Source organism: Pogonomyrmex barbatus, unplaced genomic scaffold (genome assembly GCF_055798465.1).
Source record: "Pogonomyrmex barbatus isolate J1 unplaced genomic scaffold, ASM5579846v1 scaffold1, whole genome shotgun sequence".
Classification (NCBI taxonomy): Eukaryota; Metazoa; Arthropoda; class Insecta; order Hymenoptera; family Formicidae; genus Pogonomyrmex; species Pogonomyrmex barbatus.
Genome location: NW_028297098.1, coordinates 529,669 through 551,244, shown reverse-complemented (window position 1 = coordinate 551,244; position 21,576 = coordinate 529,669). Strand labels below are relative to the sequence as shown.

General features: G+C 31.2%; 5 protein-coding genes and 2 long non-coding RNA genes across 12 annotated transcripts; 5 read left to right on the top strand and 2 right to left on the bottom strand.

The window, feature by feature from the left end:
- Window positions 1–38: 38 nt before the first annotated feature.
- On the top strand, window positions 39–2,156 carry LOC148937936 (tRNA (guanine(26)-N(2))-dimethyltransferase). The gene is made up of 2 exons (XM_089081952.1): window positions 39–224; window positions 304–2,156. The coding sequence occupies exons 1-2, from the start codon at window positions 213–215 to the stop codon at window positions 1,888–1,890; spliced, it is 1,599 nt and encodes a 532-aa protein (XP_088938078.1). The 5' UTR covers window positions 39–212; the 3' UTR covers window positions 1,891–2,156.
- Window positions 2,157–2,413: 257 nt separating this feature from the next.
- Window positions 2,414–5,742, top strand: LOC105430036 (aldo-keto reductase 1B-like). Of its 2 annotated transcripts, XM_011643350.3 has the most exons (6): window positions 2,426–2,716; window positions 3,250–3,417; window positions 3,479–3,595; window positions 3,824–4,231; window positions 4,562–4,710; window positions 4,787–5,742. In XM_011643350.3, the coding sequence occupies exons 1-6, from the start codon at window positions 2,642–2,644 to the stop codon at window positions 4,827–4,829; spliced, it is 960 nt and encodes a 319-aa protein (XP_011641652.2). In that variant the 5' UTR covers window positions 2,426–2,641; the 3' UTR covers window positions 4,830–5,742. The 2 variants fall into 2 exon arrangements, with proteins under 2 accessions (XP_011641653.2, XP_011641652.2); XM_011643351.3 differs by lacking the exon at window positions 3,479–3,595 and having other exon boundaries at window positions 2,414–2,716.
- Window positions 5,445–5,842, bottom strand: LOC105430034 (uncharacterized). The gene is made up of 2 exons (XR_016141083.1): window positions 5,704–5,842; window positions 5,445–5,638 (listed from the first exon to the last, which is right to left on the bottom strand). It is a non-coding gene; the product is annotated as an uncharacterized LOC105430034 (long non-coding RNA).
- Window positions 5,843–5,892: 50 nt separating this feature from the next.
- On the top strand, window positions 5,893–10,298 carry LOC105430035 (1,5-anhydro-D-fructose reductase-like). 4 transcript variants are annotated; one of them, XM_011643345.3, is made up of 8 exons: window positions 5,893–6,027; window positions 7,051–7,186; window positions 8,039–8,200; window positions 8,369–8,485; window positions 8,852–9,046; window positions 9,156–9,353; window positions 9,439–9,587; window positions 10,092–10,298. In XM_011643345.3, exons 2-8 carry the CDS (start codon window positions 7,115–7,117, stop codon window positions 10,132–10,134), a joined length of 936 nt encoding a protein of 311 aa, XP_011641647.2. In that variant the 5' UTR covers window positions 5,893–6,027; window positions 7,051–7,114; the 3' UTR covers window positions 10,135–10,298. The 4 variants fall into 4 exon arrangements, with proteins under 4 accessions (XP_011641647.2, XP_011641646.2, XP_011641648.2 ...); XM_011643344.3 differs by having other exon boundaries at window positions 5,971–6,103; XM_011643346.3 differs by lacking the exon at window positions 5,893–6,027 and adding an exon at window positions 6,828–6,937.
- A 1,939-nt stretch (window positions 10,299–12,237) lies between these two features.
- On the top strand, window positions 12,238–16,568 carry LOC148937935 (aldo-keto reductase 1B). The gene is made up of 5 exons (XM_089082626.1): window positions 12,238–12,458; window positions 14,606–15,085; window positions 15,253–15,459; window positions 15,964–16,112; window positions 16,228–16,568. Exons 1-5 carry the CDS (start codon window positions 12,384–12,386, stop codon window positions 16,268–16,270), a joined length of 954 nt encoding a protein of 317 aa, XP_088938752.1. The 5' UTR covers window positions 12,238–12,383; the 3' UTR covers window positions 16,271–16,568.
- Window positions 16,399–19,091, bottom strand: LOC105430132 (uncharacterized). 2 transcript variants are annotated; one of them, XM_089082375.1, is made up of 5 exons: window positions 18,950–19,091; window positions 18,330–18,619; window positions 17,347–17,775; window positions 17,052–17,280; window positions 16,399–16,905 (listed from the first exon to the last, which is right to left on the bottom strand). In XM_089082375.1, exons 1-5 carry the CDS (start codon window positions 18,963–18,965, stop codon window positions 16,625–16,627), a joined length of 1,245 nt encoding a protein of 414 aa, XP_088938501.1. In that variant the 5' UTR covers window positions 18,966–19,091; the 3' UTR covers window positions 16,399–16,624. The 2 variants fall into 2 exon arrangements, with proteins under 2 accessions (XP_088938501.1, XP_088938550.1); XM_089082424.1 differs by having other exon boundaries at window positions 17,052–17,277.
- Window positions 19,092–19,387: 296 nt separating this feature from the next.
- Window positions 19,388–21,576, top strand: LOC105430033 (uncharacterized). Its single transcript, XR_016141067.1, has 3 exons — window positions 19,388–19,530; window positions 19,814–20,091; window positions 21,439–21,576. It is a non-coding gene; the product is annotated as an uncharacterized LOC105430033 (long non-coding RNA).

Here is a 21,576-nt window from a genome sequence, read left to right as displayed (position 1 = left end):
TGACTTTATCGACGTTTGATAAAATTTACCATCCACGTGGTTGGCCTACAGCTTTCACTATTCTTCGAAAAAGCATCGATGTATCATAAAGTTGGCAAAACAGGTTATCTTATTAATAAAGAGAAATCATTTTTCAATTATAAATAAATAATTAGAAGCAAAAAGTGCGAGTATAGCACCGAGTATATTTTCAAGTACAATAATATGATTTTATGAAAATAAGGGTAAAGTGTATAATTTCATGTTACAATGTTTCTGAGATTTGTATATATTTGTATGTATATATACTTATTAATTTTTTAGTGTTTATATGCGAATATGGATCACGAGCAATGTTCGAAGAAGATAAAACTCGACGAGGTTCCTACTGTAAGCGAGGGGAAAGCACAGATATTGGTTACAAATAAAAGTGTTTTTTATAATCCAGTTCAAGAATTCAATAGGGATCTTAGTATAGCGGTGCTGACAATCTTCGCGAAGAATAGATTTAACGAAGAGCTGCAGAAGAATAAATTGGAGAAAGACGATAAGACTGGTGTGCTGTGTGACGCAAAAGATAAAGAGGGAATTACTATATTAGAAGCTTTATCCGCAACAGGCTTACGCAGTATACGATATGCCAAGGAAGTGGAGGGTGTCCAGCAGATTGTTGCAAACGACATTTCCGCGAAAGCGGTGGATAGCATCAGGCAGAATGTTTTACATAATGGAGTTGAGAATCTGGTAACACCTCATCATGGGGATGCAACATTGTTAATGTATCAACACAGACGAAATCGCTTTGATGCAGTTGACTTGGATCCTTATGGCTGTCCTTCAATGTATCTAGACGGAGCAGTGCAGTGCGTATCTGATGGTGGTATACTTCTAGTTACTGCCACCGATATGGCCATTCTGGCTGGTAATGTTACGGAAACCTGTTACTATAAATACGGAGCAATATCCATAAAATCAAAATCTTGTCATGAAATTGCATTAAGAATATTGCTGCAATGCATTGCGTCCTATGCGGGACGTTACGGAAGGTACATAGCACCATTATTGTCTATAAGCGTCGATTTTTATATAAGAGTCTTTGTCAAGGTCTTCACGAGCCATGATAAGTGCAAAGAAAATTCAAGTAAGATAGGGATGCTCTATCAATGCAACGGATGCGAAAGTATGAATTTTCAACCATTAACTGTAAAAAAAACTTCCAGTAATTATAAATTACCGAATGCTCCCACGGTAGATCAATTGTGTAAGCATTGTCAATATCGGCAACACATGGGAGGTCCGATTTGGCTAGGACCTCTGCATAATCACGAATTTGTGTCGCGACTGTTATGCGATCTGGATAGTATGGAATTGGGTACTTTAAAAAGAATGAAAGGTGTCCTGACCATGATACACGAGGAATTGGATGTACCTTTGTATTATAATTTAAATCGTTTGATGTCCATAGTCAGATGCCACGTTCCACCAATATTGACATTTAGATCAGCATTATTAAACGCGGGATACAAAGTCTCATACTCGCACGCGAGTAAGACCTCCATCAAGACGGACGCACCGAACGATGTTATATGGGATATCGTGCGTGCCTGGGAGAAGGAGCATCCTGTAAAGCGAGAGAAGCTGGCCGAGGATAGCCCAGCCGCTCGGATACTTAATGCGCCATCCACGACGGAAATTTCGCTTGCCATGCATCCTCTCGCAAATCCGATTTCCCGGCAGAAACATCTATCTCGCTTCCAACAGAATCCTACCGTAAACTGGGGACCTGGCGTCCGATCGAGAACCAGAGTCGACCTTGAAAATAAAGTGGAAGAATCGAAAAAAATGAGAAATCAAAATAAAAATAGCAAGAAGAAATCCGCTATGGTAGATCAGCAGATAGTACAACAATAAACATAAAAGACTCGCCGTGATTTATACTTTGGATATATTTTAACATACTTAGAATAGCCATTCTGAATTGATAGATCAAAGATAGGAAAATTGCAACGAATAATTCTTAGATAATTTTATAGAATTATTTGTACATTGATATAAAAATAATATAATTTGTATCTGACAAAAATATGCAAACTATGTTTGTATATTTGTTATTGTTATCTAAGATTGTATGAAAATAGTTGCAAAAAATGTTTTATAATTACATGTTTTTTTACAAATTCCGTTACTTCTGTATTTTCAACATTATTTTACATCTGTACGATTTAAACTTGTAAGATCTAAACTTCAGTAGCATCTGGAAATGAAAAGATTAGAAAAATATATGTTTTATATTTGTAATTATGATTGTTTTACACAGAGTTTGGATTCTTTCCAGAAAATGAATATTTCACTTTTCAAAAACATTATGTATATTTAATTAAAATTCTCTATAAGATTATATATTTATATTTTTATTATATTGAATGATTATGGTAATTTTAAGAGACGATTCTCCGATGTTACATTACTATATACAAAGTGTTCGATAATAATCATATCTCTCGTGAGTTTTCCTATCCTAGTTTGATTATTCTGTCTACCCACAAGAGATGATGACAGTTATGATGCGGTTATTCCTGACATCTTGTATATAGCATATAACTATGCGATTGTCGTCGCATTGGTCGCTAAACAGTCAGTATATGTTATTTCGTTTGTAAGTATGGCAGCGTTAACTACAGTCTTGAATAACGGTATAAAAATTCCCATACTCGGACTTGGTACATGGCAGGCAAAAGTAAGTATAAAATTTTTAAAAAATCTTAAAATCTTAAAATTACCTCGAAAAAAAATATATAAATTACTCGTTTGTATTAATTATCGATGTCTTCGAGTGTCTAACGAGAGAGAAGGAAAGAGACATATTGTATAATGTCAATGATAATGCGAAGTTCGTGATCATTAACAGAATTGTACAATACAAACAGCTTGATTGCTTAAACATGATTCACAAATGAGTCAAATTATGCATTTTTGTAGTTGAATAAAATATTACCTGAAATTAATCAGGAAATTATAATAGTTATGTCCACTTTTATCAATGTAAATTAATTTCAGTTTTTATTTTTTAATTTTTTTTTTTTTTACTTTTAAGAAAAGGAGGAAAAGACAGAGATAAAGAGAGAGTAAATTAAACTAAGATTAAAATTAATGTACATTGATAGAAATGAAATTAAGTCTTTTAAGGATATTTTCATTATCGTAGTTTCTCTCTGTCAAAATAAAGAAATCTTCGGATACATTTATATTTGAAATTAAATGTTGCTTTAGGATGATCCAAAGATTGTCGAGCAAGCTGTGCACGATGCCATTGATGCTGGATACCGACATTTCGATTGCGCTTACATATATCAGAATGAAAAGGAAATCGGCAAAGTATTGCGTGAGAAGATTGCGAAAGGGGTCGTGAAGAGGGAGGATCTTTTTATTACTACCAAGGTACATTCGCTTTACCCTGAAGAATTCTCATTCACGAGATATTAATAAAATCGATTTTCAGTTGTGGAACACGTTTCATAAACGAAATAACGTAGTGCCAGCTTGTCGAAGGTCCGTGAAGAACTTTGGACTCGGCTACGTGGATCTATATCTGATACACTGGCCCATGTCTTTTGCGGTAAATTCAAACGTTTCTCGATAATTTTCAGAAAAATGCCACGCGATCACGTTAGATAAAAATCAACATTATCTCTATCTCTTTGTCATTATTGGCGTGTTTGTAACGTGAAAAACATAGGACAGAATAAAGCTGCGCAATGCAAACATTATGTCGTGTTTCACATTACGATGAAAATTAAAATCAAATGGTCATTGACTGTTCTTACTTACCCAGCAATTATTTTAGGAAAACGCTGAGGGAATAATACCAGTAGACAAAAATGGCGATCCAATGTTTGGAGACGAAGACTATCTCGATACATGGCGTGGCATGGAGGAATGCGTGAGATTGGGTTTAACAAGAAGTATCGGCCTCAGCAACTTCAACTCCGAGCAGATCGATCGCGTGTTGTCGATCGCTCAAATAAAGCCGGTAATGAATCAGATAGAATGTCACCCGAATCTGAATCAGAAGAAACTGAGAGATTTTTGTGCGAGTCGTGGCATAGCTGTCACAGCTTACAGCCCGTTCGGCTCACCTAATCGGCCTTGGGCTAAACCCGGCGATCCGAAATTTGTTCTCGATGCTCCAGAAATTGTGAATATTGGAATCAAATATGGCAAAACTCCCGCACAAGTTATTCTGAGATACTTGGTAAGACGTATTATCATTAGTTACATCATCTTTATCAAATTAGATTATATTGAAGAAAAAGGATCTTTTGCGAAAAATTTTCGAGAACCAAATCGATGGCAACAAACGAAATTCTTCAATTGATTTCAGATGAAATTTAAGAGAAAGAATCTTAATTTAAAGTATAATAAAAAATATTTTATGCAGAAGATTAAAAAGTTGTAATAATAGTTGATAACTCTTCTTTAATAAAGAAAAACCGATTTTAAATTAGTTAAAGAAAATTAAATATTCCATAATTTTGAGACACCCTATAGATGGAATAATTTGTTAATGATTTTTCACGAACAGATCGACATAGGTACCATACCAATTCCAAAATCTGTTTCGAAGAAACGTATCGAAGAGAATATTAACATATTTGACTTCAAGTTAACTCCGGAAGAAATTACTACTATAGACAAGTTCGATTGCAATGTGCATTTGGTGCATTTGGAGGAGTAAACCATTGTTTTTTAATAATATCTCATTTGCAAAAATTTCGAACGACTAAAAAATTCTCTATTTTTTTTTCAGGTATAAAGCACATAAGGATTATCCTTTTCACTTGGAATTTTGACGGCGAAAATCTCTTACAGTTATACGATAACACTAATATAACATATATGATGACATACGTTTGTAGAGTAAATTTTTTATTACATTCGTATTAAATCGCGATTAAATTCTCCCATTGTTGAGTCCACGAGTTCTCGACTAGTCTCGATCTTCAAGTAGTCATTTAATTCCTCTTTTTTTCCTGCTTTAATAGTTGTCAATTATATACGTAGAATGTGAAATATGAAGAAAATGACTAGCAATATTACGACACACACAAGCATGGAAACTACTTTTCATTCTACACAAACAATGTTGAAATATAACAGGTGATTTAAGAGAAAGGATATTTTCTCCCTATGACGTCTAATTACATATATAAATTACATATATAAATCTCATTTTCACATACGAATTACAAAAATGATTATAGAAAATATAAAGAATTTAATTATTTTAAAATAACAAGTATTTAGAAGGAAAAATATTTTGACAATTTGATAAAAGATTCTATTTATGGTATAGTTAATATCATACTTTTGGTGAAAATAGCAATCTGAATCGAAATAGCAATCTAAAATAGAGATAAATAGAGATAAATGTTACGCATAATGGCTTGCATCAAATAAATATTAGATATAGCTATATCATATACTTATTTATGTTCATCATGCTATTTTACATTGTGTTATGTTTAATCTTTATTTTAAATTCTTATTTCCAAAATTTAATATTTATTCCTGTTTAATATTTCTTCCATTGCGCAAGGCCTCAGATCTTTATCTTCGTCAGGGACGTATACACATGGTGGCTCGATTGTTAAATCTAAAACTAGAAAAATTATAATTATATCTTGATATCTATTTCTAAATAACACCGGTTAATGTAATACATACATTTCATAAATATATTAATAAATATATAACTTGCAATAATTTCTATTATTTAATATAACATGTAACATATATTATCTTGTGTATTATGATATTAAAATGTTTTTCCATTATCTAATCTACAGTTAAACATTACAGTGCGAAAATTTTAATTAAATTTCTGAAGAGCAATAAGAAGTGATATTGCTTTTATATAAGCATCTTTATTTTCTTTTATTAACAATCAACTAGAAGTAAGAATGGAGCTATGGCGTACGTATCAAATTACGTAATGTCCGTCGAATAAATAGCACGTGAGTCCAGTTAGAAGGAACAGTCAGAAAAAAGGTACGTGGAGCGTGTGAAGTTATCATCAAGAGTGAACTTCAATATCGTGCTGATAATCAGAGTCGTCATATTTTACGTAATGAATTTTTTTATTTTTAAGCGACTCGAGATATATTTCTAATCATGATTTTTCCGACTTTAAAAAACATCAATGAATTTATTACCGAGATATCTGTTATGAAATTGTAAAAATTGTATCTGTGTGATAATTTGTCGCAATTCTTTTTTTTTTTATTATAACAAATAAATTTTTTTTCATAGAACATAGAATACGATTTAAGCTAATAATTCATTTGTCATATGATAAATTTTTTTAAACATGCTAATTTTATATATACTACGAGGTTATTGCATTAACTGCATTCATAGCAGAGAATGTCTCAGCAAAAATTTATTGTGTGTGTGTGTGTGTGTGTGTGTGTGTGTGTGTGTGTTGAGCTATAGTGTTTTCAAGATTCCAAAAAATTATATTTTGTAATTAATTAATATTCTATATATTATGCGACAAATTTTTTGAATGTGTTAATCGGATGTACAATAATACAGTTTTCAGGTTTTCGAAAATTCTCTATCTTGTAACCAATCAATACATTCGAAAATTTTATCGATATATAGAATATTAGCTTGATCATATAATTGACTGTTTACTCCTGTTTATTCCTTTTCGTTTAACAGAAAAAAATATAAAAAAGAAAGGGCTTAAACGTCCTCTTTTTTTTTTTTTCATTGTCATGTTTATGTTTTCTTTTCCGCTTATGGGGAATCTATTCTTTCTATGTTTATAGTTTAGGGCCATCTATCTTAGATAATCCTAGTTAGATAATCATAATTGATGAGTCTTCGGAGGTTTCGGTAGTTCATTTTATTCTTTCGATAATCATTTTACTCAGTGCCTTCTAGTTATTAAAAAGTAATTAATAAGTAATTTATATAGTAGTAAACAAATCGCACGTCATATATATCTATAATGTAGATTACATTGAAATGAATTATGTAGAATGTGTCATACTAATCCTATTGCAGTTAATTATTTCTTCTGGCGACCTTGTTCACGTTTTCTGCATTTCTGTCTATTTGATTGATCGCAATGGCCAATATTCCAACTGTCACATTTTCGAATGGATATAAAATGCCAATGCTGGGTCTCGGAACTTATAAGGTACATATTTTGCAATTAACGATATTAGTGCGCATTAGAGTCGTTATCACTATAGAATAAATAGACAAGGTAGTTAACCTTTTCAGTAAATTGTATGCGATTGAAAAAAATTAAAGATAAAACAGTTAGTCTCTCTATTTCATATTCATATGATTGAAATGTGATTGGCTTTTACCTTCAGATCCAATTAATCACACTCAACTACTTTGCCTACTTGAATCCGTCCATGAGTTGTGTTTTCGCGCGCGTTTTGTTTGAAATTCAACCGTTTGAAATTCAGTGTTAAAATAGAATCGACTTTATTTGCACCTGTCTTCAACAATAATTTGTATTAATTCTATCTATTTTATAACACAATTTTTATTTAATATTTTATTATTAATTTTATTTTGTTTACTGAAGCTGATCTATCGAGTTTTGAATTTAATTTTCTTTTCATTTTAATGTGATTTAATGAACATTTCGGACAGAAATGTCTCATTTAAATGTCTGCATTTTAAAATTTTATTTTGAATATGTTATTTGTTTAATTTATTTAAGTTATTTTTAACATTTAATTACATTTAATTTATTTAAATTTATTTTTATTTTATTTAAATTTAAATTTATTCATATTACCTATTTTATCTTTTATACCTGATTATCTTTTTTGTCACATTTAAAAATATTGAATCTTTATTAAATATATTCTTTGTATAATGAAATTCAAGAATAAATAAAATTCTAATCTAGAATAAAATTTCCTAAACAAAACATAGCTCTGAAAGAAATTGATTTTTTTCGATATTTTTTCGATAGATGTTATTAGATTTTTTTCTTTGTTTTTCATTTTTGGAAAAAATGTAATCCCAGATGGGAGATGTGAAAAGAGCTGTAAAAGACGCAATAGATCTTGGATATCGTCATATTGACACAGCTTTCTTTTATGGTAACGAGAAAGAAATCGGAGAAGCTGTTCGTGAAAAAATTGAAGATGGTACTGTAACCAGAGAGGATGTATTCATTACCACAAAGGTATGATCAATGCATTGCTAAATACGATTTAAATATTTATTCAGAATTTTTAATGTTTTGTCGCCTATTAAACTCAGAACAATTAATTTTATAAAATGTTCGCTAAATGTAAAAGTTTAAATGAACTATTTTGTTTTGTAAACTAACATCTACATTATCTGTTTCTAGCTATGGAATAATTTCCACAAAGAAGAATTTGTTGTTCCGACTTGCAAACAATCGTTGGCCAATCTCGGTTTAGATTATATAGACCTCTTTTTAGTTCACTGGCCATTTGCTTTCAAGGCAAGCATTAACATAAATAAGCTACAAAAGAATTTCTATTTCATATTTATTGATTAACGAAAAAAGAGTTATATATTACAAATACAGTATATTTTACAAATACAATTTTTATCGGGTACAAATATTGTCACAAAATATTTCTAATTTAATATATTTTGCAAGATTTCTTATCGTATATTTCCTCGATTTTGACTTGCTTTATAATTTGTATGACATTTCTGATTACTAAAATTGATAATCTATGTAAAAATTGTAAAATAAAGAATTTAAATATTTATTTTTATTTATGAAGGAATAACTATGAATATTGTCCTACTGTAAAATTGTAATATCCATAAATATCCATATAAGTAATATTTTTTTCAGGAAGGGAATAATTTGTTACCTTTAGATTCTAGCAAAAATCTTGTTGAATCGGATACTGATTACTTGGAAACCTGGAGAGGAATGGAAGAGTGTGTTCATCAAGGCTTAACTCGCAGTATTGGAATCAGCAATTATAATTCCGAGCAAATCGTTCGTCTACTTAAATCGGCTAAAATCGCACCAGTCAATAATCAAGTATGCGGTACCATTTAAATTGTATTATGTTTTAAAATACAAATTTATTTATCTTTGTAACATGATTAATGCTGTAATACATGTTAACATTAAAAAAAATTTGCCACAGATTGAAGTTAATATAAACGTAAATCAAGAAAAATTAGTGGATTTTTGCAAGAAACATCACATTACGGTAACTGGCTACTCTCCATTGAGACAACCCGGAAATTCATCAGGCATTGATAATAAATTAAATAATTCCTTAATGTTGAAACTTGCAGAAAAATATAAGAAAACACCGGCGCAAATAGCACTTCGATATGTAGTACGCAACAAAAAAAAAATTGACAGAATTATTTCATGTAATTAAAAGAGATATATATATATATAATTATGTTTTACTTTTGTAGTATCAACATGGTGTTGCCGTGATACCTAAATCTGTAACTAAAAGTCGAATCAAAGAAAACATGGAAATTTTTGATTTTACATTGACATCTGATGAGATGAACGCTATCCGTAAACTCGGCACTGGGGAAAGAATAGCGCCTTTCACCCAGTAAGTATTAGGATACACAAGATATATTATATTTTTATATTTGTACAAAATATTTATTATATCATTTTTCATATGCGACTACTTTAGAGCCTCAAGATCTTTTTGATCAAAACTTTATTAAACAATATATTTATTTTTTAGCTAATGCTCGAAAAGCGCATATTTTAGATGATCTAAAATTCACATCAGAATTGAGGAGATTATTGAGGAGAAATATTGAAATTGAGGAGAAATATTTTATTTATAATTTCATGTGCTATAATACGCGAGAGAGAGAAAGAGACAATACACATTTAAAACATTGAGGATATGTATTCATATAAAATGTATGTTAAAATACACGCATACGTCAAATTATTTGATGTGAATTTTAAATCGTCTAAAGTAGGTGTTAATGAAAAATATAGATATTTAAAATTTATATTATACAATGCAATATATAAATTGTAAATATGTACATATTTTTAAAATTCTTTTCTAACAAAATTTTTGTTTCTGTTGCAGGGCAAAGAATTTCAAATACTATCCTTTCAATATTCCATTTTAGAAAAGTCAGTATAAAAAACAAAACATATATAAACAAAAACATATAAAAAATTAAAAAAAGATTTAATCTCTGAATTAATCTTCTTATTACAATATATTTTGATATGTAAAATTGTATTGATACCTTACTTTTAAAATATAATCAGAAAATATTTTTAAACATTATGTAATTGTTTTTTTCCCTTTTTTTTATCTTTTTGATTTTATTTACAGATACAATAAAATGTAATAATTAAGAAGTGTAGATACAATTAAAAGTAATTAATATGATATGACGTTCATCAAAGTTCGTAATCAGATCAATCTCACAAATTTATCGAATCTAGAAGAAAACAGGAAATAAGTGTAACATCATAAATGATCATATTAGTATCCCCTTTAAAGCATATGTTCCCACGATGGTGTTTGAAGTCCGCTCGACCCTTGGTCTAGCCAATTATAGTTATCAGGCGCTGCGAAAAATTTCAAGGTCTGGGCCAAGACAACTCGCACGAATGAATTTTTGACCAGTCCGTTTAACTTGTTATATGATATAATATATGTAAAATGTAATAAAACACGACTTAATCTATACTCAAAAAGTCTCATATGCTGCAATTTTTAATGCAGATACAGATAAAAATTATTGAAGGTGATGGAAAATTCCGACATCTTGAAATTTTTTATGTTTATATACTAATTGTCACATTTGCAAAATATTTATGAATTGTCTGGAGGAATATCGTGCACATTACGAATTATATCGTTTATTTATTCGAAAATTTTCTAATTCAATTTTATATAATTTATATAATTTTTAATTTTTTATATAAAATATTGTATTTTTTACATTTTGAAATTTTGATTGATTTTTTTACAAAATATTTGTTATTATTTAATTATCAAGAAGAATGCAATATTGAGAGAAAAGAAAGTATTGTCAGTTTAATTTCAATCCCTTAATTATCTTAAATCATAATTATATTAATATAATTATATAATAATATTATAATTTCAGATAATTTGTAAATAATTTTGTGAAATTTTGTTGTTAAAATCTTGTTGTCATTGTCTTGTTGAAAAAATCAATTTAGTCATCAAATTAATTTTAAACCAATAATAATTGTTGACATTACATATTTACATGCCCTTTTTCCTTTTCTCAGCATTTTGCTATTTCATTATTCTTAATAATAACGAATTCAATTGTTCAAGTGATATTAAATACTCATTCTTCTCTTTTAGGAAAGTTTTCAATATTCAAAAATCAGGATCCATAAATCATTTAAATATTTACACTTGATGAAAAAAGAGCAAAAGATACAAAATCTGCTATTAGGCTAGTAACTAACGATAATAATTTACTATGCTACAATTTCGTCATGCAACCACAGAGTCATCAATTTTGTTCAGTGGCTTTATTAGACGTTATATTACTGTGAATGAAACTTTGTTCTTCCGCAAGGAGTTGTCAAGGGCTCGTTTCATTGCTCCAAATGTCCCAAACGGTCTTTGTAACTTTCCATGGTGCCGGATAGGCGAATTGAACCACCACATAGTCGTTTTAAATTAGTATTGTTGTTGGGGCCGACGCCGATACATTGTGTGAGTGTCACGTATCAGCGATATCGTTGTCATACGAAGTGCGCAATTTTACGCGCAAAATTAAAATTGCTAAATATATGACAGTTTTCTTTTTGTTATACAAATGTTAAATGATAATTTTCATATAGTATAGTAACATAAAATGCCGCTACATCTATCAAGGCATGGCTAGGCGAAAGGCGATAAAAATGAATGAATTGTCTCGAGAAAAAAAAAATCAATAAAGATTGATAATTGCATCGATAATTTCGTTAATAATAATAATAATAATAATAATAATAAAAAATTCAAGTTTAAATATTTAAATATAATTATGATATTGATTCGAGCTGAATAATAATTATTATCGATCCAAGCTGAATGTCACTTCCGTAAATCAAAATGAAAGTTATGAGTAACGCGCCGCAATCAATTCTTGCAGTCGGTACTCCAATACAAAGATCCGCGCCTACAGTGGAGTAAAATCGATTTTGTCCGTTGAGAAAACAGTCTGGTCTCTTAGGTGGGGATATTTATAAAAGGAATCCGACATGGCGAGACCGTCAGCGTTGCATCGTAACTCGATTCGGCGAGTTTCCTCGTGGCGTACGTTCGCACGAAATCTCTCTCTCTCTCTCTCGCGTGTTTTTCATTCGTCATCCTCGGTCATTGTCGGTGACAAATAAAATGGTCCTGAACGCACCGAAAGTGAAGTTTTACAATGGCAATGAAGTGCCGATCATCGGTCTGGGAACGTGGAAGGCAAGTTTTTCCTTCTCATATTTATCTCTCTTCTCGACCTAGACATCTTTGATTCCGGTATGTTCCGAACTTGTCAGATCATATTTCCTGGAAATCTCCTAGATATTAAGTGAATAGATATTAGTTTGTTATTTGAAAGTGATTACTATGTTTTAGCAAGATTTATTGAATCCAATTATCGTTATTTGCATCAAATGAGGTAATGTAAATGTAAGATATAATTAGATTTCGCTGAGTTGCCGGCTATATTTATATAACACTTTTGTTCGCATGAAGTTTTTGCGAAGGAAATATTTTGATATTAAAATCGATTCTTTGATAAAATTTTTTCTTAAACATTCTAAAACATTAAAATTTTTTATATATAGATTAATAATTGTAAATATTTATCAAGATTTCAATACATTGCTTATAAAAATTCAACTTAATACTGGCCAATATAATACTGGAAATTATTTATTTTGAATATTAAAAACACTATTATTCGGTGCTTTTAATAATCAAAATAAATAATTAATTACTATCTTCCAGTATTAAATTTTTATAAGAGATATGCATACTGATATCGCAGATATTGCATACACTGTCTGATATCTAATCCAAATAAAGTATTTTATTGACAGATTATTTTATCGATTTGTTTTTGTCAGTTTATGATATAAATAATTGATTAAATAAAATGTTGAAGCACATAAGACATTACTATTACTTATTTGAAATAATTAAAACTACAATTCTGTGTCTATCTCATAAATTTAAAACACAATTATCACTGATATAATTTAAATGTATTTTAAAGTATAAAATATCTTTTAAACTTATTTTTCACAGATCATAATGCTTTTCAGTGCTTTTCAGCAAGAGACATATCTTCTTTTTTGTAATATAGTTCCAGTCTTCAAAAAGACACAACATTCGAAACAAGAAATACAAATCGATACAAGTTATCGTTTGTTTTCAATTTGTAAAGAACAAGGAATAATAGATGATATATAACCCGAGTCTACTAGAAAGCACTCAATATCGCGAAGTCTAGAATCTTCCAACGCCATTAGTTGTTAGAACTGGCTGGCTAAAGGTCGCGTAAATGGCGGAAATATCAGGCGCGCGATTTCTTATTACGCAACAAATGCATATGCGAATAGGCGCGGGTGGGCGCCACACATATTATATTTCAGATAAAAATAAATACATTTACACAAACTATCGTATGTCGAAAAGTTCAAGAAGATGCACTGAATGAGATAAAGAAAAAGTATGGGAAAAAAAAAAACGATTCAATATTCGATTTTACCTATATGACTTATACTTTATTTCTTATCTTCAATCTTATTTCTTATTCGATCACGTTTGCTAGTTTTTTTTTATTTTTTTTTTTTAATTCCTTGATACACATAACTTTTTCTTTCAAAACTGTCCTTTCAGCAAGTATTTCTGAACAGTGAAATATTGTATTAATAAAATTGTAAATTTAATAATCTCTATTTATCGTAAATACCATCAGCACATGTTTGTAATCACGTGATGTTTTTACGTCATGTTATCAGTTCGATACAATTTTATCTATATCAGCATTTAATTGCAAATACGTTATGCAACCAACTCTATAATTAACCACATTCTAATATACATACTCTATAATTGGTCACATAATATATTCTGCATACACACACACACACACACACACACACACACACACACACACACACACACACACACACACACACACACACACACACACACACACACACACACACACACACACACACACACACACACACACACACACACACACACACACACACACACACACATATAGAGTTTAAAATTTTAATGATAAAATTATTTGTAAAATCTAGAAAGTAATTTTCGAGTGAATGATGTGATTTATGAACTTGATATATATAATTGATATATATGATATATATGATTGATATATAATGATATACAATTAATTTAAATTTCTATAATATTATGAGAAAAAAAAGAATCTTATTATCTATTTGTTCTTCAGAAATATATGCATAACTAATATTATAAATATTAAAAATATTAAATATTTTGCGATTAGACTATAAATTGAAAGAGATTGAAAGAGAAATTGATTTCATGATATTTTCTATTTAAATTATATTCAATTTTTTCAGTCCAAACCCGGAGAAGTTACCCAGGCTGTAAAAGATGCCATTGATATTGGCTACAGACACATCGATTGTGCTCACGTTTATCGCAACGAGAAAGAAGTCGGTGCTGCTATCACGGCAAAGATAGAGGAGGGCGTTGTAAAGCGAGAAGACCTATTCATCACCAGCAAACTATGGAATACTTTCCATAGACCAGATCTGGTTGAACCGGCCATTAAACAAACGCTAGCTGATCTTGATCTCGATTATATAGATCTCTATTTAATTCACTGGCCAGTCGGATATAAAGAAGAAGGACCTCTTTTCCCGACAAATCCTGATGGTACTTCTACTTTGAGTGACGTAGATTACGTCGACACTTGGAAGGCTATGGAAAGCGTGCTGTCCAAGGGGCTGACCAAAAACATTGGTGTCAGTAATTTTAATTCCGAGCAAATTACCAGGATACTTGAGAAGGGAACGGTTAAACCTGTTACAAATCAGGTAGGTCAAGGGTGACAATAATTGAACTAAAGTAGCAGATTGCATCAATATTATATTAATTTATAAATTACTTTGAAGTAAAATTGTATAATTTCAAGAATTAAAAGTTTCTAGCATGCATAAAAAAATGCAAGAAGTTACCTTCATTGTTATTGTATTATTTTTAGGTCGAATGTCATCCATATTTAACGCAAAAGAAGCTATCAGATTTTTGTAAGGAAAAGGATATCCTTATTACAGCATACAGTCCACTTGGATCGCCGGACAGACCATGGGCCAAGCCAGACGATCCAAAATTGCTGGAAGATAAGAAATTAATTGAGCTTGGACAAAAGTACAACAAGACACCTGCACAAATTCTTATCCGTTATCAAGTATATATTTCCGATAAGTTAATTACTTATTTCTTCCGTTTAAAAACATTTATCGATCTTTAAATATTTATGTTATGTGTCGGCGATTGCAACGTCTATTATTTATTTGCTTGTGATAAATATTATGATAATCATATACCTTAATCGAAACAGTAAAGACATCTATCTCAGAAAGTCAGGAAGTTTCAATTTGAAACTTTGTTTAGATGACATTTTTCGCTATAAAATTTTTATTCCTACAAATGATATTGATTTTAATCGATGTCATTTATTTGATTATCGAGATATTAAGAGAAATATATAGTTTTGGTTTTGATTGAAACTATATCGCAAATTCGTTAGTAACATCATGTAGTTGACGATAGAAACAAAATCTTTCTCTGCTAATGAATTTATATATATAAATTCTTATAGATAATTATTAGACTTTAGGACCCTACCATGTAATGATTGTAAGCGTCTTATACATAGTTTTTGTTAAAAAACTTTAATAATTATTTATAGTTGGACCGTGGCCATATAGTGATTCCCAAATCAGTTACCAAATCACGAATTGCTCAGAATATGGATGTATTTGACTTTAAACTTTCGTTAGAAGATATTGCTTATATTGACACTTTCGATTGCGATGGAAGAGTTTGTCCATTAATTGGGTAAGTACTTATTAGTAATTTACTATCATAATTTATAAAAAATTTATTTTATATTAATTATATATGATAAGGCTATCGTGTTACAATATATTAATTGATTTCCCTTGATTTTCAGTGCAAACGCCAGTCCCTATTATCCGTTCAACATTCCGTTTTAAATAATAATTAAAGGAGCAAGTGAAATATTTGCGTGTTCTCTATTAAATTTTTGCATTAAAACGTATTTTTAAATTATTAACAATTTATGCGTATATAATTACTTATTTTTGTATTATTTCTCTACATATATATATATATATATATATATATATATCACTATATAATATATTATTTTTATAAACGTTAAATTTACTTATAAGCAAATTATCGTTACCATTTTCCAAGTATCAATTTTTTTATAAAATTTATGTACGTGTGTTAAATAAAGGACTTTTTGCACCGTATAAAATAATTAAAGCAAATCAACTTCACTGACTGATAAATTTGTTTGAATATTAATTCTGTTACTACGATCAACTGTCGCTGGCTTCACAGGAGCAACACTCGCAAAATTCCTCGTCGTCGCTGTTGCTGTTATCTATTTCTGAATGCAGTAGCTCGGAAGGCATTGATTGATAAATCTCGTCCAACGGTTCAACGCTGCAATCACACAATGATGATTTACACCCGTACTTCTCTTCGCAAACATACCTGCAAGTATTAATTTGCTTGCACGCGGCGGAAGTCATGCATTTGTTGCACGTTTCACTGGGATCACAAGGTTGAGATGATTGTTTGAGCAGTCGTGGTACACCTAAAAATATTTACGTTTATAATTTTGAATTTAATTTTAATACTAAAAAAGATATTTATGCTTTCGGAAATTCTCGATACATAGAATATCCCCCCAGTAAAATTTGAGAGAAAAAACAAATTAATCACATTAATCTCTATACATGCCTGTTTTCGAGTCAATACTAGACAGAGAGTCGCATGGAGGTTCCTCCAAACATGGATGATTAGATTTGAATACAGTGGAAGAGATCTGTTGGCAACAAATCTCGCAATTTCGCGATTTATCTGTAGCCGAGCGCAACATGCGATGATCCATTGAGACGCAGCATGCTTTAAATGGTCCTTTCGACAGCTCTTCGTAAGACGATAACACTGCACACGAGCAACAAGTCTTCTAAAATAGAAGATATGCATAGAATTAAGAAAAAATAAATATTATTTGTATCCTTATTTTACTCACTCGTTTTTTATCTTCAAGATTAGGTTTTTTCTTCGTTATGTATTTGTTACGTGTATAATCTTGCAGCGAACTGAATAACTTCCTGTCATTTTCTTTCGACTCCTGCGCGCGTTCCGTCATTTTTCCGCTATCGCGTTGAAATTTCTTGCAAGACAGCAACTTGCCCATTTGTCGCCTGTACATGATTTCTTTGCTTTCCAGTTCTCCGATGCAATTCTTCAGCTTCAGTTCTTGTTCAGCGAGCTGACGAATCTTCTTCAGACACAGCAGATCTTCAGAGTGGATGGAATGTAGGCTGGGTGTACGGCGTCTCCGTATCTCATTTCGTAATCCTGTCAATTTCTCCTCCATCTCCTTGTTAGCCAATTCCAAGGATTCCAGTTCCATGCCAGTTTCCTCCAGTTTCACATCCGCATCTATGATCTTGTCCTGCATCAACAGAAAGTTGATTGAAGAACTCGCGATGAATTCCCGACACACGAATTATTAATCTGTAACATTCAAGACCCTTTAATTTTCGATTTTTCAAAGACTGCTCGATGACAACGTGCAGGATTGGATAAGAACTGTTAAGAATTTTAAACATATGTGCGAGTATACCGTAATGTATATTTCATTATTTTTGTATCTTGATGATGTCAGAGAGCATCGTTCGCATTATTTTTAGATTTAGAAGCGACATTTTTAGATCATAAACCCATGTGTGTATAATGATTTTATTTTAAAAAATGATTTTTACGTATTTTTACGTATCACATACGAATCGAAATAGCTATATTAATATTTTTATTTTAATGATCTATATATCAAAAATTTTTTTTTTTAATGTTTCAAACATCTGTTTAGGGAACACTGCAATGTTTAACTTTTAAATGTAAATATTTAAATTGTAACGACCGATAAAGCCATGCCGGTATTACCGTCGCGTTAAAAAAAGCGAGATTTACCCGGATTTTTATCGTCGAATGTCAATCGTGCCGTACATGCAACTGTGCCGTTTCCTGATGAAGATTGTCGACCGTGCTCCTCAATTCGGCGAAGAGTCTGTCGGCAGGATCTGGCTGCGGCGAGAACTTGTTCATGATTTCTCGTATTTTATCATATGGTGTATCGCGACAATCTTGTTCGGCCATTAACATGTTATAAGCCATCAGAGCCGGAATGGAACGTTCCATTGTGGCGACTTTGTTCTTCAGCTCCCGATGACGGCCAAGCAAATTGCATTGGCGTTCCTCGATCTCGGAGGTGACGTTTGCCAACGGCGAGTCGAGCGCTGAAAAAGAAAGAAATTAAGCACGTTGGCATTTTTCACTTACTTTCAGTTGGAATGTTCTACGTAATATTTTTAAATAAATACAAACAGATGTGGAAGATGCGCGATGGTAGTGAAAGATCTACTTATATTAACTTAAATATTTTATTAACAACTGAAAAAGACGTTTCGGAAAACGTTCCTTTTTTTATATATTAATTTCTCTTCAATTTATTTGTAAATATAAGCCATTTTTGGAATATTCTAGCCAATAAATGAGACGCGGTTTATCTATTTTTTGCAATTATCAAATTATGGTGATTTAACAATCAATTGAAAAGGGTTACTCACCGATTTTGGTCGACATTCTGATAAATCTGATTACGATCGAAATATACGAAGATGAAATTGGTCGCACGGACGTCAACGATCCGTGGATTGTTTTTCACTTGAAATTTTTGAATCGGAGTGTAAAAGGATGGGAATACCGAATTGTTTCCGCCGGAAACGGTGTTGATCGGAGCTTCGGAAGTAAATGATTGTGTACATAGCTTTTGCCGACAATATCAGTACAATAATAATAAGTGTTATCGAAAGTATATATGTATTTTAAACAAACTGTCGTGAATTAAATGGAGATCGATTTTTACGGATCGAGTTCGAGATCAGATGTGGCAAACAAAAGAAGCTAACGCGAGTCCGTTAAATCTCGGCAAGTTCTTCCCTCTAACGTTTTTTACCGTCCTAACCGTCCTTTGCAATTAAACATCACGGCAGGTTCTCTCGGCCGGTATGCAGAATGATATAAGCATTTATTAATCGTTTGATTGTTACGAAAGCCGGAAAGAACAGAGGTTACATATCTGAAATCTGGAGTACGCCACGTGCGGGCAAGCAAATCAAGATGCCATTGCTACTCGGCTTGTCCAAAAGTATAACATTATGTCAAATGACTTAGAATTCAATCGCTACAATTGTTATCGCGACTAACTTACGTAACAAATTTGTGCGCGATTTCACAAGTAACGTTTTCACAACACAAGTAACCTGTTGCTTCACCGTCGTTGCATATGTATCTAGTTGTTTAGTAGTATCAAACATGTTCGTTGTTTTCGTCCAATTACACGGAGGCATTCCGCGCGATTTTTTTCTCCGTAAATGGAATTACGTAAATGGAAAAACACACGTTTTAAAAAAGTTAATGTTCACACGCAGCAAACTGGATGAACCGTCAACGCGCCGGGATGGCGACGACGACGGCTTCTCGTTGGTAACGGTGACCAGCGCTTCCTTGCAGGAGAGCACCGGTAGCACATTTACCGGATCCGTCTGCACGAATTGGGAGGAGAAATTCGCGTGTCGCGCGCTACAGAGGCGAGGCCGCGTTTTTAGCTACCGGAAGCGGAAGACTCATTTCGGCGATGGAGTCTTCGGCGCACCGACCGGCGTCTGTCCGCATCGCGTCACTTCGTCAGTCATTCGCCGTAATACAGGTCGATCGAGTTCATCAGAATATTAAACGCAATTATTTACTGACATTTCCTTTAGTTCGTCTACCTTGTGCGTATTTATAATGCGTCTTATCCCATGTTTTGCCTAAGAAGTAATTCAACTGCTTTTTGCATATAGAAAAGAGCTTATCGGCATAGGCATTTTTTACAACGTGGCTGAAATTGAAACTTTTTACTACAAATTGATATTAACTGTATTAAAATAGAGAGAACCTTCTCTTATATTTTCTTGCCGACGATCGTATATATTTTTTGTAATAAATAAAATATATATTGTTGCATTATAGTCAGCAATTTACCTGGCAATGAGAATAAATTTGTATATAAAAAACGATGTACAATAGAAATGTAGTAACAATAAAAAAAGAATTGTAATTGCATATTTCAATACAACCAGGTAGCAACATTCATTAATCACAATTAATTAAATGCATTAATTTTGTATATCTTAAGGGAACTTATTTGTATATCTTAAATATATACAAAAAAGATTACTTGCAAATTTCTGTTTTTGTAAAGAAGTTCTGTTACATAATAAATCATATATATTCATTTATATTTACGTGTATTTACAATAACAAGATTGCCAAGATTGGCTTAAATATGTATGAGCCAATTCTTTATACATATTATGTTAAAATATGCAAAATTAATGCATTTATTAATTTATAAATTAATTATGATTAATGAATGTAGTTGAAGATTATACAAGTGCAAATATTTTCTTATTGCTACTACATTTCCATTGTATATTGTTTCATATCTTAATTTACCTCATTATTATTAAATTACTGACTTTAGCAGCAACATATTATATTTTATTTATTACAAAAAAATATGCAACATATACAATTGTTTTTAATAAGGAAATATAAGTGAGTAGGAAATGTAATTAATCAGAACAATTTATAGTATAAAAGTTAAACAATTTATAAAAATGTAGTATAAAAATTTCAAAGTCACATTATGAAAAAACTGTGTCTATTTCTTCTACGTGCAAAATTAGATTTTTTTATCGCAATACTTTTAATTTAAATAAAATTTGTTTCTTTTCAAAATGAGATAAAAATAAAATAGAGAAAAGGATTTATAGTTAGTTTGTCGATATCCTTACATTGGTTCCTTCACAATAAATATACATAAACGAAACGTAGTAACTAATTTATCTTTCGTATCAACGAAAATTTCCATTTAAATAATCTGCTATATAAATAGCCATATAAACAGCCATACAAAGCATAAATCAATATTTTTTTTTTTTGAAGATTATGAATTTTGAAGATTATAAAAACGCACGAAGAAAAGATGGAAACACAATTCTCATTACAGGCGATTCCCGGCTCGTGTTCATCTGGCCGCAGAAAGCCGGCAGGAGTCGACTCTCAAATGTCCTCGTGCCTCTGCTTCGCGGCGTCCTGGTTGGATTATTATTCGTAGATGCTCTTCACTTATGGCCTGGGGAATTTT

Excerpts from the sequence above, each read along its gene's own strand:
- LOC105430036 (XM_011643350.3), top strand. The coding sequence starts at position 2,642 with ATGGCAGCGTTAACTACAGTCTTGAATAACGGTATAAAAATTCCCATA. Across the intron at positions 3,418-3,478 it reads ATCTTTTTATTACTACCAAG|TTGTGGAACACGTTTCATAA; the intron begins GTACATTCGCTT and ends ATCGATTTTCAG. Across the intron at positions 4,711-4,786 it reads CATTTGGTGCATTTGGAGGA|GTATAAAGCACATAAGGATT; the intron begins GTAAACCATTGT and ends TTTTTTTTTCAG.
- LOC105430035 (XM_011643345.3), top strand. The coding sequence starts at position 7,115 with ATGGCCAATATTCCAACTGTCACATTTTCGAATGGATATAAAATGCCA. Across the intron at positions 9,354-9,438 it reads AAATAGCACTTCGATATGTA|TATCAACATGGTGTTGCCGT; the intron begins GTACGCAACAAA and ends TTACTTTTGTAG. Across the intron at positions 9,588-10,091 it reads AGAATAGCGCCTTTCACCCA|GGCAAAGAATTTCAAATACT; the intron begins GTAAGTATTAGG and ends TTTCTGTTGCAG.
- LOC148937935 (XM_089082626.1), top strand. The coding sequence starts at position 12,384 with ATGGTCCTGAACGCACCGAAAGTGAAGTTTTACAATGGCAATGAAGTG. Across the intron at positions 12,459-14,605 it reads TCGGTCTGGGAACGTGGAAG|TCCAAACCCGGAGAAGTTAC; the intron begins GCAAGTTTTTCC and ends CAATTTTTTCAG. Across the intron at positions 16,113-16,227 it reads AGAGTTTGTCCATTAATTGG|TGCAAACGCCAGTCCCTATT; the intron begins GTAAGTACTTAT and ends CTTGATTTTCAG.
- LOC105430132 (XM_089082375.1), bottom strand. Across the intron at positions 17,776-18,329 it reads AGGAAACGGCACAGTTGCAT|GACAAGATCATAGATGCGGA; the intron begins GTACGGCACGAT and ends CTGTTGATGCAG. Across the intron at positions 17,281-17,346 it reads ATCTTGAAGATAAAAAACGA|AAGACTTGTTGCTCGTGTGC; the intron begins GTGAGTAAAATA and ends CTTCTATTTTAG.